Source organism: Schistocerca cancellata, chromosome 4 (assembly GCF_023864275.1).
Source record: "Schistocerca cancellata isolate TAMUIC-IGC-003103 chromosome 4, iqSchCanc2.1, whole genome shotgun sequence".
NCBI classification, from domain to species: domain Eukaryota; kingdom Metazoa; phylum Arthropoda; class Insecta; order Orthoptera; family Acrididae; genus Schistocerca; species Schistocerca cancellata.
In genome coordinates, this window is record NC_064629.1 from 131781834 (window position 1) to 131800032 (window position 18199).

General features: G+C 42.3%; 1 protein-coding gene across 1 annotated transcript in view; it reads left to right on the forward strand.

Annotated features, from left to right (window-relative positions):
- The window catches only part of LOC126183923 (dystrophin, isoforms A/C/F/G/H-like), a gene marked incomplete at its 5' end in the record, with an annotated part of 927096 nt that overhangs the window by 763871 nt on the left and 145026 nt on the right, over positions 1-18199 (forward strand). Inside the window, one exon of the mRNA XM_049926269.1 lies at positions 8074-8179. Within this exon, the coding sequence (XP_049782226.1) occupies positions 8074-8179 (106 nt within the window). The remainder of the gene's footprint in view (positions 1-8073; positions 8180-18199) is intronic.

Sequence of the window (18199 nt, forward strand, 5' to 3'; positions counted from 1 at the left end):
CACCGCCACACTGGACTTGCACCGGGTATTATGGTATGGGGCGATATTGGATATTACTCTGGCACGCCTCTAGTACGCATTGCCGGTACTTTAAATAGCCGGCGCTACATATCCGAGGTGCTGGAGCCAGTTGTCCTTCCTTACCTTCAGGGCTCGGTCACAGCCATATTTCAACAGGATAATGCGCGACCACACGTGGCACGCATTGTCCAAAGGTTCTTCGTCAATAACCAGATTGAATTGCTTCCCTGGCGGCTCGCTCTCCGGATTTTTCGCTGATAGAAAATATGTGGTCCATGGTTGCTCAACGAGTGACCCAGATTACATCCCCAGCTACCACCCCAGATGATTTTTGGCAACGTGTGGAAGCTGCTTGGGCTGCTGTACCCTAGGAACACATCCCATGTCTCTTTGACTCAATGCCGAGACTTGTGGCAGCGGTGATCTCCAACAATGGCGGCTACTCTGGCTACTGATTCTGGCAGGAACCACATGTCACAGACGTCTGTAAACGTAATCATTTGATACTTGGTCAACATGTTATCTACAAAATAAATGTTGTTGTGCTACCTCTTGTCTTTCTTGGTGTTGCATTTACGGTGGCCAGCAGTGTACATTAAGACCGATCGTAAGGAATGTTTCACTAAGACACGCTAATGGGCGGTCCACTGTAAATCAGGATTTTGTCTCAAAACACATAATAAGTTTTGAACCTTACATAAATATTTAATACAGGTAATACTCTTCAACATTTAAATCACTTCAACGTGTGTGCTCCTGGTAATACACAGAATATCAAGCAAGTATTCAATCTCTTGCCACACATTCTGCGACACGTCTGGTGTGGTTATGCCAAAGGCATCTCTGAGACGTTGTTGCAATGTCACAATGTAAGGAACTGTTGTTTTGTACACATAGTCCCAAAGAAAGAAATCTAAGGAAGTAATGTCAGATGATTTCGAGGGCCGTGGAATTGGGTCGCCTCTGCTAATGGGGAAGGTTTTATGAAGAAAATTTCATACTTCTAGCCCCCAATGAGAGAGAACGCCATTTTGCTGGAAGATGATAGTGTCTTGTGTATCCTGCAGCTGAGGAACAGAGTATTTCACAAACATACCTAGGTAAACGTACCCACTTATACTGCTGTCAAGGAAGAAGAATGGGCCAATAACTCGATTACACATTAACCCCCACCACACAAAAACCTGTGGATTGTCCCGAATGTGTTCGCGCTCGACATGAGGTTTTTCTGATACCCAGATCCGGACATTATGGCGGTAAACTGAGCCACAAACATGATACGTAGCCTCATCGGAAAAGCACACACACTTCGAGAAATTACTGTCGTATCGAAACGGTTTAGCATGCCCGTTGCAAATTATTCGTGTTTTGGGCGATCATCTGGTTGTAACGCCTGAACAAGCTGGACCTCGCACGCATGCAGTTTAAGACGTTTGTGAACCAATTCATGCACTGTGCTCTTTGCCACTCGAAGCTCTCGCGAAGCTTGTCTAATCGATTTCTGTGGTGACCTCACAAATGCGGTTTGAACTGCCTGCACCGTCTCCTCCGAAACACCTGATTTGCCGCTGCTTGTACGTTTCTGAACCGACCCAGTTGCTAAAAATATTTCCATCCATGTTCTGATTAACTTGACATCAGGTGCTTTCTTTCCATAATGGGACACAAACTTTCGCTGCCCAATAATCGGTGATTTGATTTCTGCTAGCTACACAAGACACTGAGTTTTCTCCTGTGGGGAAGCCATTTTTATGACAGCTCACACAGTGCGTCTAGTGGCGAAAGTGTTGAATGAGACACAGCAGTATAGAAACTTCGTGGGTTCCCTTCTAGAAGTGTAACGAAAAAACAAACTTACCATAGTAAAATAATTAATATTTAATCTCGAAATGAGGATAAACATTTATGAAAACCATCTACAATGTGTTTAGACTAATCACATTTAAGCTGCGAATACTAACAGCCATAAAGTAGCATCCTTACGGAGACTGGAAAAGGGAAACTGTTATGACCAACTCTTTGGCCTCACTATGTGAGGTAAAGAGTGATGTACGTCATTTCCGAAGTAGTTAGTTAGTTAGTGGGTGTGTATCTTTGACGACCGAGCGTTAGAATTTAATATGCCGTCAAAGACGAACACATTAGTGACGGATGGTATCGTAGAATAGATAAAACGAAAAAATATTTGTAAGAATTGTCAAGCAGTTCGTTAGGGTCTTTCGTCTCATCAAAAGCTCTCTAATAACGTTAATATTCGTGCGATATCAAATAGGTCCAAGTTGTTACCTATAGTGCGGAAGGAATTGGCAGTCCGTAACTGATGGCAATTTTATTCTTTTTCTCGAAGTAATTAGGGTGTTACATTCACTTAAAATTGCTTTTTCATGAGGGCTCTGCTATCTTGGGTGTTTCATTCCTGTTTTCGTGCCGCGGACGTATCTTTGTTTCGATAGAACGGCTGTATTTTCGTAGAAACCAGCAATAAACGGACGGCCGCTTGCCGCAATTAGCGGAGTGTCCTAAGAACAATGGATGGCGCTCGTTGGAGACGGCGTGACGGCTTCCATTAGGCAAATCATTAGACCGGACCGACCACCAGAAAGAAACTGGGGAGTCGCAGCTGCGGGCCAGCAAGGGAAATGCGTTCGAGGTTGACAGCGCGGAACAAAAGCGAGATGTTGCGCAGTTGGATATGACAAGTCCTGCGCAGCTTCCTGTAATGTATCACTTCCAGTTTTCTTTGGATAAGAAAGAAAGCGTTTTATTCATGTATAGTTTTAAACTGAGATAGTTTTCAAAAAATAAGGAAAACTTAATTTTATAGTACCCATAATGTCTGTGTTTTGCTAAACTAAACAGTAAATGAGTGGAACATTAAATGAAAAAAAATCGTCCAACGGTTTATTTTATTTGCTAATTTACATTTAGAATCGCAGCTTCATGTTTAATACTTCATGGGGCTCTTTAAGGCTCTTCATTGCTATGTCATTGCCATGGAAACGGGTATCCCTGACATTTGCCTCCTAGCCTGTGACGTAAGATTATAGTTTCTGCTTCATGTTATTTACAGCTATTTTGTTTTCACTTGAGTACACTGAGTACGCTGTTACCGGAGATGAAATTGCACTGAAAATAAACTGAAGGCGAAATTAGAGCGTCATTTCGTACGACAGGAAACGACAACGTTCTTAGGTGCCTATTTCAGTCGCACTGATATCACAAAGGAGACTTTCCCAAAGGCAGCTGAACCGAAGCTGCGAAATTTATGTTGGTTGACTAGATAAGTTGATGTGAGACAGCAGATAGACTGCGCTATTTAATTTTCGATTCAAAAAAATGTTAAAGGCTCGTTAATTCAATAAATGATAATGATGATTCAAAAATAAATTCCCTTGTTGATGATTTAACTGTACCGAAAGTCGTTGGACACAGAAGCCAAGTAGTAGAAAGTACTGCAAACTTCATTATCTTTTTGATCTCAATATAATTTTTAAGGTCTGACTTAAATCTTTTGCTTTTCTGTACACTTCCACAAAACTTAAGTTCCCAGTATTGTTATGCTCCCAGTATTCCCAGTATTATTTGTTCGCTTCGTTGTGAGTATAACCTCCGTTATAACACCTGAGGGAAAGCGTAACTCTAAGAAGTAGTAAATGACGAGAACCAGGTCGTCAGCAATAATCGAATTATCTAAATGTAGCAGAATCATTAGTAGTGAGTGTTGTTTTTTTGTTCTCGTAGAATCATTTTCGTATACAGACGCTGAATGGTCCCAAGCCAAGTTCTCTGTCATGCACTTTGAGGAGTATGGCTCGGAGTTTTTAATGATAGCTTGTGGGGAAGTGCAACTGAACTCTCGTCTGTAGAGGAGACAGCAGCAGCTCATTAGTGTCGAAATGAGGGCGACGCAGGTGGCCAGAGAAGGAGTTCAAATTCTAGCCATTGCTCTTTAAACAGAACTACGATGTATCTTTACGTAAGTTTATATAATCCATAATGCTTCGGTGCGGATTAAATGACATAAAAATGAAGGTATTCATTATTTCACACGTTTTTTTCATTCAGAATTTTTCCTTGTTGAGCAATGGCAGTCGTGGCGGAGAATTTACTGAAAGTGCTCCTGAAATACCCAAAATGGTCAAGTATATTCTTGCGCATTCTTGTATTGCTTCAAAACACAGCGCTTATTCGCTAAGAAACAGATTTACTGCTTTTCTTAACGCTTCACAATGGACACGATGTGACGCGGTGCGGGGAGCGATGCGGGTGGCTGATAGAACATATGTAACACATTACTGCCCTAAAGTTTCTTCGCTTCATTCTCGTTCTTCAGAAGCTCCAGTTCTTTGATGTTGGTTTTCATCCAATCTCTCTTCGTTTTTGTTATGAGTCCTCGTTTCAGTCCTTTTCTTCTTCATAAACTTCCACCATTGCTACTGCAAAATTTCATTTCAGCGTTCTTACGTATATATTGTTCTTTTCCTCCGTTGCTATCTATTACTTAATATCAAACTGTGAAGAACTTTTGCGCCTTGTTTCAATTCCCAGTGTTTCATTTGCTGACATCTCCACTGCGCTCTTCATCACATCCGTGGTGTTAAAATGGTTCAAATGGCTGGTTCAAATGGCTCTGAGCACTATGCGACTCAACTTCTGAGGTCATTAGTCGCCTAGAACTTAGAACTAATTAAACCTAACTAACCTAAGGACATCACACACATCCATGCCCGAGGCAGGATTCGAACCTGCGACCGTAGCGGTCACGCGGTTCCAGACTGAAGCGCCTTTAACCGCACGGCCACACCGGCCGGATTCCGTGGTGTTATTTCACTCCTCAGCGCTCTGAAGAATCTGTGATATCTTTTCCATCTATTGTCCTCTAATTGCAGATGGTTTAGTGTTGTTTGTTTATGTGTATTGGTTCGGCTTCTTTCGGCTGAATTAGAGATTCTAGCCGTCATTCGTGACCACATCCACAAGTGATCCGAATGAACATTTGGGTCTCTGAGCCTCCTCACATCCAAGAGGTCCCACTTGCGTGTTTTATCGGTCAACACATGATACATTTAATTAAAAATGTTCCGATTTGGTAACTTCCCTTTGTGTATGTCTTTGTGTGGTAACAATGAGGAACCCAAGACAACGTTTCAGGATGATTTGAATAAGATGAAACTTGTTCCCTTATCGTTGATTTTTGTATGTTTCCTGTGGGGTCCATTTGTTGGTTTAAATGTCTGTTCCCTTCCCACCTAAGCATTTACATTTGCCATATACTGTACTAGCAATCCCAGCAATGCCCCGCAATTGCTCAATATGTATGAGAATGAGATATACGTCCTCGTCGTCTTTCCCACCCATCTTTGTCGATCTCCTCCTCTGTCTCCTCATCCTCCCCCCCCCCAAAAAATCACTGTCCATCACCTCCTCCCCCTCTCTCTGTCCATCTTCTCCTCCCCCCTTCCCTCCATTTGCCGGGCGGCGTGGCCGAGCGGTTCTAGGCGATACAGTCTGGAACCGCGCCACCGCTACGGTCGCAGGTTCGAATCCTGCCTCGGGCATGGATGTGTGTGATGTCCTTAGGTTAGTTAGGTTTAAGTACTTCTAAGTTCTAGAGGACTGATGACCTCAGAAGTTAAGTCCATGGTGCTCAGAGCCATTTGAACCACTTTTGAACCCTCCATTTCTTCCTGCTGACCCCTCTCTGTCCATCTCCTCCTTCCACCTCTCCACTTCCTACCTCCCCCCACCCCCTTTATATCTCCTCTTCCTCCCTCTCTCTGATCTTACGCCTTGATTATTTTTATTGCAAATTAAAGATGCCGTAGAATTATTCTAATTATATGCCGACAAGCTATAAATAAAATTTCTCTGTTTTTTGTGAAAACCATCTGCGAGGAAGAAAACGAAACTTGCTTACCTTCTAGCAGTAATTTATGGTAGATCGCTCAAGCAACGAAAGGTACCTAACGAAAAAAGGCGCATGTCATTCCCGTTTTTAAGAAAGGCTGTAAGACAGATCTACACAATTATGGACCTATATCGTTGACTTCAATCTGTTGTAGAATTATGGAAAGTGTTTTATGCTCAAGAATTATGTCATTCTTGGAAAATGAACATCTCTTCTATAAAAATCAACATCGATTCCGCAAACAGAGATCCTGCGAAACTCAGCTCGCCTTGTTCCTCCATGAGATCCACAGCGCAGTGGACAGCGGCGCTCAGGTTGATGCCGTGTTCCTTGATTTCAGTAAGGCATTTGACACCGTCCCGAATTGCCGTTTAATGAAAAAAATACGAGCTTACGGAGTATCTGAGCAGACCTGCGACTGGATTCTAGAATTCAACACGTCGCTCTTAACGGAACTAAATCGACAGATGTAAAGATAATATCCGGAGTACCACAGGGAAGTGTGATAGGACCGTTGCTGTTTAAAAATATTTTTAAATGATCTAGCAGAAAGCGTCGGATGCTCTTTAAGGCTATTCGTAGATGATGCAGTTGTCTATACCAAACTAGCAACGCAGTTGACCCTGAACGTAAATAAATGAACATTTGCGCATAAATAGGGAAAGAAGTCCACATCTGTACAGCTGCACTGTTGATGACAAACAGCTGGAGACAGCGTCTGCCGTAAAATATCTAGGAGTAACTATCCAGAGCGCCCTTAAGTGGAATGACTATATAAATTAGATAGTGGGAAAAGCAGACACCAGACTCAGATTCATCGGAAGAATCTTAAGGAAATGTATCTCATCCACGAAAGAAGTGTCTTATAAGGGGCTTGCTTGCCCGATTCTTGGGTATTGTTCATCTATCCAGGATCCCTATCAGATAGGACTGATAGAGAAGATAGAGAAGATCCAACGAAGAGTGGCGCGTTTCGTTACGCGATCGTTTAGCTGGCGACAGAGCGTTACGGAGATGTCAAACCAACTCCGCTGGCAGACGTTACAAGAAAGGCGCTGTGCATCACGAAGAGCTTTACTATTGAAATTTCGGGACAGCACTTTTCAGGAGGAGTCGAACAACATATTACATCCCTCCACATACATCTCGCGTATTGACAACGAGGAGAAAATTCGAGAAATTAGAGCCAATACAGAGACTTACCGACAATAATTTTTCCCACGCACTGTTCGGGAGTGGAACAGGCTTGGAGGGATTAGATAGCGGTACCGAAAGTACACCCCGCCACACACCATTAGGTGGCTTGCGGAGTATGATGTAGAGGTAGATAGTTGCGTACACAGTTTTTAAAGAATATGTGTGAGAAACAATTTTTCTCGTGCTGGGAATGTCCTGATATCGTATTAAAACTGAGTATGAGAAAGGATGCAAAATTGCACATTTTCTGAACAGTGTACAGCGCATCAGTTTCTTTCACGCAGACGGGACTAATAGATGACCTGTGCGTTGTTCTTAAAACGCCGGCGTGGAATGGCCGCGCGGTTAGAGGCACCATGTCACGGACTGCGCAGCCCCTCCCGCCGGAGGTTCGAGTCCTTCCTCGAGCATGGATGTTAGTTGTTCTTAGCATAAGTTAGTTGAAGTAATGTATTAGTCTAGGGACCGATGACCTCGGCAGGTTGGTCCCTTAGGAATTCTCTCTCTCTCTCTCTCTCTCTCTCTCTCTCTCTCTCTCTCACACACACACACACACACACACACACACACATATATATATATATATATATATGTTGTTAAAAAAATTTATGTCATATTTCTGTTTGAATCTTTATTAGAGTGTCGTGTATAAATTTGAAGCAAATCTGTTAACAACCTTTCGAGATTTTTGGTAACAACGTTAAACAATCACTTCTCCTTATATAGTAGTATAGATAACACATGAATGTTGCTGTCTGAAGCTTAGCATAGATGCTCAGAACCGGCCATGGCGGACATAAAAAAGAAATTTTGTGAAACTATGCAATTGTTTGCTCAAGATTATCACCACCACCACCACCACCACCACCATCAACATAGTTAATACTGTCACAAAACTTTGTTAAAAAGAATAACGTGACACTACTATTGGTATTTGTTTTTTGCAGAATGTCCTGCGTGAGCTGGAGCAGAAGAAGCCCCAGCTCGACGAGCTGGTTCACACGGCAGAAAACCTCAAAGCCGATTCCAACCGTCAACAGTTGCACGGCAAAGGTATGTCGCAATTTGTATTGTGTCTGGCGGGAAGGGGTATAACCACGTTGCTTCCTTCATGTCTTTTTAATAACTTCAAAATCTACCTATTCTTTCATTTTTCGCAAAGTATCATTCACACATTTTTGAAGTTGGAAATGTTTATTGTCATCCAAGTCTTACTTAATATAGGTACATCAATACAGTAAGTTGATCTTGTTGCTTTCGGACAGTGCTATCATTTTCACTCACAGAGGAACAGGTACAGCATATTTTAAAGCGCAGTACGCTGCAATGTATTTGATATATTTACACCTACTAATGCAAATTTACATTTTTTAAAGTACTCATAATACTGTGTGTGAACGTAGCGTTTCTGTTCTACGCCGTTGAAATGACGTTAAGGCAAAATCTTCATTTTATTGCTCTTTGCGCGTTGGGACGATACACGCCTACTTAAAAATATTAGAAGACACGGGATATTATTGACGAAATATAAGCTTTTGAAAGATACTAGACGGTGCTACATTTGCGGAGCGAGATCGGAACTAATTTCTCTGTCACATAAAGTACAGTTTAACTGCTGTAGCATCACGGGTTTCCCTCCCGTAAAAAAACAGTTAAGCTTTCAGAACTGTTCAGCACTGGAATGTTGGCACCGGATTTAGCTTTATTTTCGTAGTGTATTATCTGCAAGAGTTTTATTATTTTCTTTACGTATGTTTCCCCCCATGATCTAGGGGTTTGCCGGCACGGTTGCTCAGCGTGTTTGGTCAGACGGTTAGCTGTCCTCTGTAATAAAATCTGAGTGAAGGGATCAACGATGAACTTGAACAAGTTTCACGAGACGTCCCCCCTCCCCCCCACCCCTGACAAATCCAACGAACATTAAAGAACAAAATGAGATCAGGGCAAAAAAGGGGGTAACATATTTGAGTACTAATCAGAACGGCCTCGGTCCTGGGTTCGAAACCCGCCATTGCTTAAATTTTGAATCAAAAGTGTCAACAATGACGGCCGAAGACTTCCGGCATACGAAGTTACACTCATTCAGCCAGCGGCCTTGTCCAAGTGGGCAGAGGAGCGGGCACAGGCTCTGGGCAGTCTGTTGCCCGTCGTGTGGGAAACTGCCCCTAAAGGCGGAAGTATCGGCAGTGATCAACGGCATGAGGATGCGAAAGGAAATGGACACCATTGCATTAAAGGCCCACAGGACATGTGGCCTGTAATTGAAAAAGTGTCACGATGATCTCGCCATTGGCAAAAGATTCCGGACAAGTCCATCATTCGGATATCCGGGAGGGGACTGTCAAGGAGGAGGTGACCCTGAGAAGAAAGACTGAGTAATCAACGGAAGGATAAAGTTCTACGAGTTGGGGATAGAATTCCATATGTCTGAAAGTGGTAGGGAAACTAAACGTTTGAAAAGGGAAGTGCCAAGGCTCAATCTATACATAGTGGGGGTCAGTGAAGTGAAATTGAAAGAAGACAAGGATTACTGGTCAACTGAGTATAGGGTGTATCAACAACCGCAGAAAATGATATAACGGAAAGTGGATCAGGTATGAATAGGAGGGTAGAGCAGATAACAGTACACTGACAGCTTTATTCTCGTCACAATCGACAGCAAACTAACACCAACCACGATAGTTCAGGTATACGTGCCGACGTCGCATTCCGAAGATGAAGAGAGAGAGAAAATATATGAGGATACTGAACGGATAATTCGGTAAGTAAAGGGAGATGAAACTCTAATAGTCATGGGGGGATGGAATGTGGTTGTAGGGGAAGGAGAGAAGAAAGAATTGCTAGAGAATATGGGCTTAGTAGTAGGAATAAGAGAGGAGAAAGATTAATTGAGTTCTGCAATAAATTTTAGCTATTAATAGCGAATACTCTGTTCAATAATCATAAAAGGAGGAGGTATACTTGGAGAAGGCCAGCAGATACGGGAAGAGTTCAGTTAGATAACATCATGGTCAGGCAGAGATTCCAAAATCAGATACTGGATTGTTAGGCGTACCCAGGAGCAGATCACAATTTAGTAGTGATGAAGTTTAGGAGGCTAGTTAGGAGGAATCAGTGCGCAAAGAAGTGGGATACGGAAGTTCTACTGAAGGAATTTTCGCCCGTTATTGATACTGCGATAAGGAATAGCTCAGCGAGCAGTTCAGCTGAAGAAGAATGGACATCTCATTAAAGGCAATCATGGAAGTTGCAAAGGAAAACCGGTACAAAGAAGAGAAGTGAGAAGGAACCGTGGGTAACAGAAGAAATACGCCAGTTAATCGATGAAAGAAGGAAGTACAAAAATGTTCAGGGAGATTCAGGAATACAGAAGTACAAATCACTTAGAAACGAAAAAATGGGAAGTGCGGGGAAGCTAAGGTGAAATGATTGCATGAAAAATGTGAAGAAATCGAAAAAGATATGACTGTCGGAAGGACTGGGTCAGCATATAGAAAAGTCAAAACAGCCTTCGGTGAAATTAAAAGCAAGGGTGATAACATTAAGAGTGCAGTGGGAATTGCACTGTTAAATACAAAGGTTGAGAGCGGATACGTGGAAGAGTACATTGAAAGCCTCTATGAGGGAGGACTTGTCTCATGAGGTGATAGAAGAAAAAACGGGAGTCGATGTAAAAGAGAGAGGAGATCCAGTATTAGAATTGGAATTTAAAAGAGCTTTGGAAGACTTAAAAGTCAAGAAAGGCAGAAGGAATGTACAACATTCCATCAGAATTTCTTAAATCATTGGGGGAAGTAGCAACCAAACAACTATTCACGTTGGTGTGTAGAATGTATTGAGTCTGGCGATATACCATCCGACTTTTGGAAAAACGTCATCTACACAATTCCGAATTCTGCAAGAACTGACAAGTGTGAGAATTACCACACAATCAGCGGAAAAGAAAACTGAGGATGTGTTAGATAACGATCAGTTTGGCTTTAGGAAAGGTAAAGGCACCAAAGAGGCAATCCTGACGTTGCGGTTGATAATGGAAGCAGCACTAAAGAAAAATCCAGACACGTTCATTGTATTTGTCGATCTGGAAAAGCATTCGACAGTGTAAAATGTGCAAGATGTTCTAAATTCTGAGAAAAAATGGGGTAGGTTATAGGGAAATACGGGTAATGTACAATATGTACAAGCGCCAAGAGGGAACAATTAGAGTGGAAGACCAAGAGCGAAGTGCTCGGATTAAAAAGGGTGTAATACAATGATTTATTATTTCGTCCCTACTGTTTAATCTATACTTCGAAGAAGAAATGACGGAAATAAAAGGAAGGTTCATGAGTGATAAGATTCGCTGATGACATGGCTGTCCTCAGTAAATGTGAAGAAGAATTACAGCATGTGTTGAATGGAACGAACAGCGTAATGAATACAGAATATGGACTAAGAGTAATTTGAAGGAAGACGAAAGTAGTGAGAGAGAGAGCAGAAATGAGAACTGGGGGAAATTTAACATCGGGGTTGTTAATCATGAAGTAATGAAGTTAAGAAATTCTACTACCTAGGTAGCAAAATAATTCATGACAGTCGGAGCAATATGGACATAAAAAGCTGACTAGCACTGGCAAAAACGGCGTTCCTGGCTAAGAAAAGTTTACTGGAATCAAACATAGGTCTTAATTTGGGGAAGAAATTTCTGAGAATGTACGTTTGAAGGAGAGCATTGTATGGTAGTGAAACATGGACTGTGGGAAAATTGGGAAAGAAGAGAATCGAAGCATATGAAATATGGTTCTACAGAAGAATTTTGAAAATTAGATGGACTGATAAGGTAACGAATGAGGAGGTTCTCCAGAGAATCGGCGAAAAAAGGAATATATGGAAAACACTGACAAGCAGAAGGGATAGGATGGTAACATATCTGTTAAGACATCAGGAAATAACTTCCATTGTACTAGAGGGAGCTTTCGAGGGCAAAATCTACAGAGGAACGTAGAGATTGGAATATATCTCGCAAATAACTGAGGACGTAGATTGTAAGTGCTACTCCGAAATGATGAGGTTTGCACAGCAGAGGAATTCGTGGCGGGCCGCATCAAACCGATCAGAAGACTGATGACAGAAAAATATCCGGTATGAGTTGATTGTTCCATTGTGAAAGCACACTTCTTGGCACGTGAACTGTACTGATGTTGTTTTCAAGGGCTGACCTATTTTTTCTCTTTCTTTCGGATTAAGGCAGAAGACGTATGTAGTATTCGTAATTTATTATCCTGACATTTTCGATATAATCGTTGAGAAGAACATATTGTCCCTCCTACAATCCTACAAAACAGTGTCAATTATCCTTCTGCAGCTAAGTTTGACTTCGCCAATTTTTGGTGGGTGCGTCTCGGTTGTCAAAAACTGCTTTGGTTGCTGCTTGATCTCTGACGTGAAGTGGTGGAGTCACTCGTCTACAGCAACAAATCACCGCTCAAAATGTGCTATATTCTTCCTAAAGAGATGAAAAAACGTAGCTGGGAAATTCGTGAGCGTCTGTAAAAAGCAACTGGACAAAGAAACCACGAGGAAGCGACGAAGAGTTGAATGTTCACTCCTCACCAGAGAACGTGGAGTTCGGAGGCTTACCCGCTCTGCAAAGCAGAATAGGCGGCCATTTGTCGAATACATGACGACAGATTACATTACTGGTGCGGGAAAATGTTCCGGAGCACACTGTTGAATATGGGGCTATGCAGCAGAGCAGCGGTCGTGTCCAGATACGGCGTCACCTAGTACGGTCTTCGCCAGTGATGCAGGTGGGTAGGGCAGCATTCTGCTGTGGGGGACATTTATCTCGTTTTCCATGCGACATGTGGTTGTAATCGAAGGTACCGTGGCAGCGTGGACTACGTGAACATTATAGCGGACCAACAAGATAACTTCGCGTGTCACAAAGCTAGAATTGTGCTACAGTGGTCAGAAGAACTTCATAAAGAGCGGACTTTGAAATCTTGGTCACAAAATTCGCCTGATCTGAATCCAATGGCACACGTATGGTACGCTCGGTCCCTGATTTACGCGAACTGCGTGACCTGTGCATAAGTATTTGGTGTAACATGCCTCCGAAATATTCCGAGGACTTGTCACTGCTGTTTTGCGCTCGAGAGGTCGACTAACACGCTATTTACTTGTTTGTCTTAACATTTTAATGTAACTGGGTGTTGTTTGTTCTGTCGGCCCATCCGGGTTCGAGTCTTGGTCCAGCACTCATTTTCAACTTTCGCTATGGCAATACCGCCACGCCCTTTGCGCCGGGGAGTCGCGTTTTCCCACCTACCCCTTTCTGTTTCTTCCCCGTTCCTCTAATCTAGTTAATATCTTGGTTCATGAATGGAAGTTATCATAGTGTTCCAGGTTATCTATTTAACCAAACACACTCAGTACGAATGCTGTATGAAGAAAACTATTCCGTAATCAAGAAGTCACGCAACTACATTACAATGCAGTGTGGGCTAACATTAGAAATGCTTTATTTGAAACAAATCTTCGTGTCAAGCTGTGTAAATTTCTGCATGCGTTCAGAAATCACTGGAAATGATATAGAGAATCCATGAAAACCTAAATTCTGGATGGCCGGAAGGCGATTTGAACCACTATCCTTCTAAGTACGAGTCGAGTGTCTTACCACTGCCGCACCTTGCTCGGCGTCTGGAATAACAGTCGGTTGTCTTAAGCACTACCGCATATCAGCGATTGAATTACGGTTTCGGAAGCTGTCCAGTGTTCAGTACGATAATCAGATTAACCTTTGTCTGTGTGTAATTTCCAGAAAGATGGAGTGAATTCTGATTGAACGTCCCTCGCAGATTAAAATCGCGTGTCGTATAACGTTTTGCCGGAAACGTACAAGCTCTCCGACGCAAATGTTCAGTAAACCAGACATGTAAAATGCGCCATCAGTGTGTCATCTATTACATCACAGGCGTTCGGAACTTTTGCAAGAGTCTGCTGGCACTACTTTACTTTTTCTTAGATCTTTTCAGCTGTGCGCAACTTTTTCATCTTTGTTTCTTAATTTACGAGGCGCAGTATGGACGTGACACCGTCCGTCCGTGGAAACTTCAGAAGGCTGGGCGACACACTCCACGGCGGCGGGCATTTCAACATTCCGGCTGGCGCGCTCTTCTTGGCTGAAGTTGTTTCCGTGAGCGCCAAGTTCAACAAAGCCATCGGAATCTTTCTTTGCCGTTCGCGCAGGGCATATCTTATTTCGGCGCAATACTCTTCTTGTCAAAATAGCTTTTTTTTCTGTTGACATGTTTGAGGTGAAATCTCTCGAAAATATGTGGACTAAAACATCATGTACTACAAACGTAAGATTTTACGCCTTTAATAACGTATACAATAATTGTGCGCTGGCAGATTGCTTAATGGTTCGACACATGCTTCTGTCGATTCCGAGAAATTGAGAGAGAACCGTAAATGGATTATAGCACAAAGGGCCATGACTTAATCAAATTTTCTCGCTTCAGAAAGCCGAGTGAGACAGTGTTTGTGTTTCTGCGGTCTCTCCGCGCTTATATTAAGCGCAGTGCACCGACTGGGAACAAGGCAGGGCGAGTGCTACAGTGACACGCATTCACGCTCACCTCCCAGCAGAGCATCCGAATTAACGTCTAGTCTTTTGTGACAGCCTCGAATTCACATTCCTGGTATTTCGTCCTTGCTGTCGACATCGTAATCAGACGTGTGCTATTCGAGTAAATCTCCCATTCTCTGCAGCAGTTTTCATTATGAAAAGACCTGAGAATAGTGAAGTACCGTATTTTATTTTCGTAAAGAATGTATGTTTATCTAATGATTTAGCTCCAATCTAGAGGCGTTTTGAATACATACATCTCAATACAAAAGTGTTAACAGTTGAATTAGCAGTACCTACCAGATCGGAACGTTTTGAGAACACATTATCATATCTGTTTTATGCACTAGCTGCACATCACAAACATAGTTTTAGCTACTTTTTCCGATTTAGTTACAAAACTTAATATTTCACTGTTCTGTGTCACACAAGTTTCCAGATGTATGAGTGGCTGCAGTAACAGACACAGCTGCTTTATATTAGTTTGTTCTTTACTGCAAGACGTTTCTCTGCATCTCTGATGGTGTATTTACTTATTTTTAAGATATGTTGCCAGATATATATCAGTTAATTCACCGTACTGTTCTTGGAATCTGGTGTGTGCTATTGGGTTGGTGCATAAATTCCTAGCTTTTTTCTATAGTGTTAATATACGCTACAGATAAACATAAGACACTTTAGTCACCAATAATATATTCTCTTTCACTGTTTACAACAGTCTACCAACGCTGGGGTAATTTTTCGATTCCCTGACTGTAGAAATCACTTGGTTTTGAGGCGAAGAACTTGTCGAGCCGCTTTTGGAGCGCATTTTCACCCGGGAAGGAAATTCGTTGAATTTGTTCCATAAAGAGCGGAAAAGGTGAAAATCTGAGGGCACAACATCAGGTGAATAAGGTGGGTGGGGAATGACTTCCCGACACAGACCTTAATTTGAGGCAGAAATTTCTGAGGATGTATGTTTGGAGCACAGAATTCCATGGCAGTGAAACATCGAAACTCAGAAAAGAAGAGAATCGAAGCTTTTTGTCAGTCTTACAGAATGCAGGCGGGTATTATCGTGCAGTAGCATCACTTCACGCAGTCTTCCTGTTCGTTATTTTTGAACTGCGTATGGAATACGTCTCAGATATTGACGATAAATGCAGTAGTGATGGTAACACCTCGGGGAAGCAGTTGGTAGTGCACCACACCGTCGCTGATCCACCAGATGCATAACATTACTTTCTGTGGATGTGTGCAGGTCTTTCTGCGGGGTAGTTTCTACTTTGTTTGTACTCAACCATTTCTTTCTATTCCTTATGTTAGCATAAAGTCATTATTTCCCGTCAACAGTAACGATACAGAACAGGAATGGTTGGTGTTGTTCACGAGCCCATTGCTGACGAGCAAGCAGAGATACATATCTAACCACACGTTGATCTGTGTGATTTTGGCTTAGAGCATGCGATACCCGTACACCCTATTTTTGGACGTTTTAAATTGCATGAAAATGTTGCACGATGTTAGAATGATCACAGTTCCATCACATTTATCAGTTCTCGAGTACACTGATGTGGATCATTGTTTCCCGGCGGGGTCAGGGATTTTCTCTGCCTCGTGATGGCTGGGTGTTGTGTGCTGTCCTTAGGTTAGTTAGGTTTAAGTAGTTCTAAGTTCTAGGGGACTGATGACCATAGATGTTAAGTCCCATAGTGCTCAGAGCCATTTGAACCATTTTGGATCATTGTGTATTAATGTGTTTAAACGATCTTCATGAAACCCCAACAGTCTTCCTGAACGTAGAGAGTCATTAATGTATAAACGATCGTCTTTAAAACTAGAAAACCATTTTCTTGCCATGCTCTGTTTACTAGTATTATCCCATACACGGCGCAAATGTTTCTGCTGCCTCCGCTACTGTTACCCTTTTGTTGAACTCAGACAGGAGAATATGGCGCCCGCATCTCGTGGTCGTGCGGGTAGCGTTCTCGCTTCCCACGCCCGGGTTCCCGGGTTTGATTCCCGGCGGGGTCAGGGATTTTCTCTGCCTCGTGATGGCTGGGTGTTGTGTGCTGTCCTTAGGTTAGTTAGGTTTAAGTAGTTCTAAATTCTAGGGGACTGATGACCATGGAAGTTAAGTCCCATAGTGCTCAGAGCCATTTGAACCATTTTGAGAATATGGCTCTCCATTTTCTAGCGTCCACAGCTCCACCCACTGTCTCGAAATGAGAAAATGACAGTATGTAAACTCAAATAGCAAACTACAGACAAAAAAATGACAGTCGATAAATAAACCCATAGCAACTGGAATACCGGCATGCTCACCTTTAACGATGTGGTTTCCATTATACTGTAGCTTTTAAATGCTTAGCATTCATATAGTCTAGCTATATTGTTACTTCACTTTGTTGTCACCATTGGTGTTAAATTTACGTTCCATCCACTCCTCTACCTTTCCGTCGTTTATGTTCCCATACCAAGTGCACTGATTTCACGGCGAAACCAATATCCTATAAATCCGTTTTTCACTTCAAGCCACGAATTTTCGTAAGTGAAATACTTGCTCTGTTCTTCGTTCCAACAACCGGGAAAATCTGAAGCTTCACAAGTCACCACATCTGCTTCACCTACATCGTCACTATTCAGACACGTTGAACACTGAGTTATCAACGCACTGCTTTTTGCTTATAGTTTCAGCTGTCTCTTCTGTCGTTGGTCTTATCTGCAGCCAATTCACAAAATTCGTGATAGCATAATAAGAACACGATATAAAAGTAGTGTTACTCATTTTTTAATCAGAACATGGGCCACTTCGGAAATGCAAGTACTAATTCCGTTTCCACCCGCCAATGAAAATTGTGTTAAGACTTGCGCCACAAGTGTCGCTCTAGTGTAGCTGTAGACTGTAGCGTGGGAAAACAGACGTGTCCTTGTACTCAACGAATTTTGAGGTTGTTGATTGCAACAAAATTTATATAGATGCGGTTTGGGATACATACTTCCCGAAACGCCGTTCTCATCGAGCTAAAGCACTGAGTATATGTCACAGTATGAGCGTACATACCAACTATGTACGTAACTTAATCCATCCTGACGTTTACGTCCACCAAGCATGGTAGTATTCAGATTATTATGGTAAGACAAAAGTTATTATACAGAGTGGGGCAAATATAAGTAACCTGGAGAACAGAGTTCCAGGGTACAAAGAAACACAGCAGGGGAAGGAAATAGAGCACTAACATGACTATAGCAGATATTGAAAGTGACCACCATTTATCTCTTTGGCACTTTGATAATTTGAGCCACATAGACGTGCAGATTTTCAGAAATCTCAATCCTGAAAATTACACACATCAAAAAAAGTTTTGCTTTGCCCCGGTTCTCAAAACTCCTAAAGATATACGTTGTCTGTGGATATTGTATCACAGACGCAGTCCCTTTGACTGTTCAGAAATGTCACTAAACCCGTCGAAAGATGT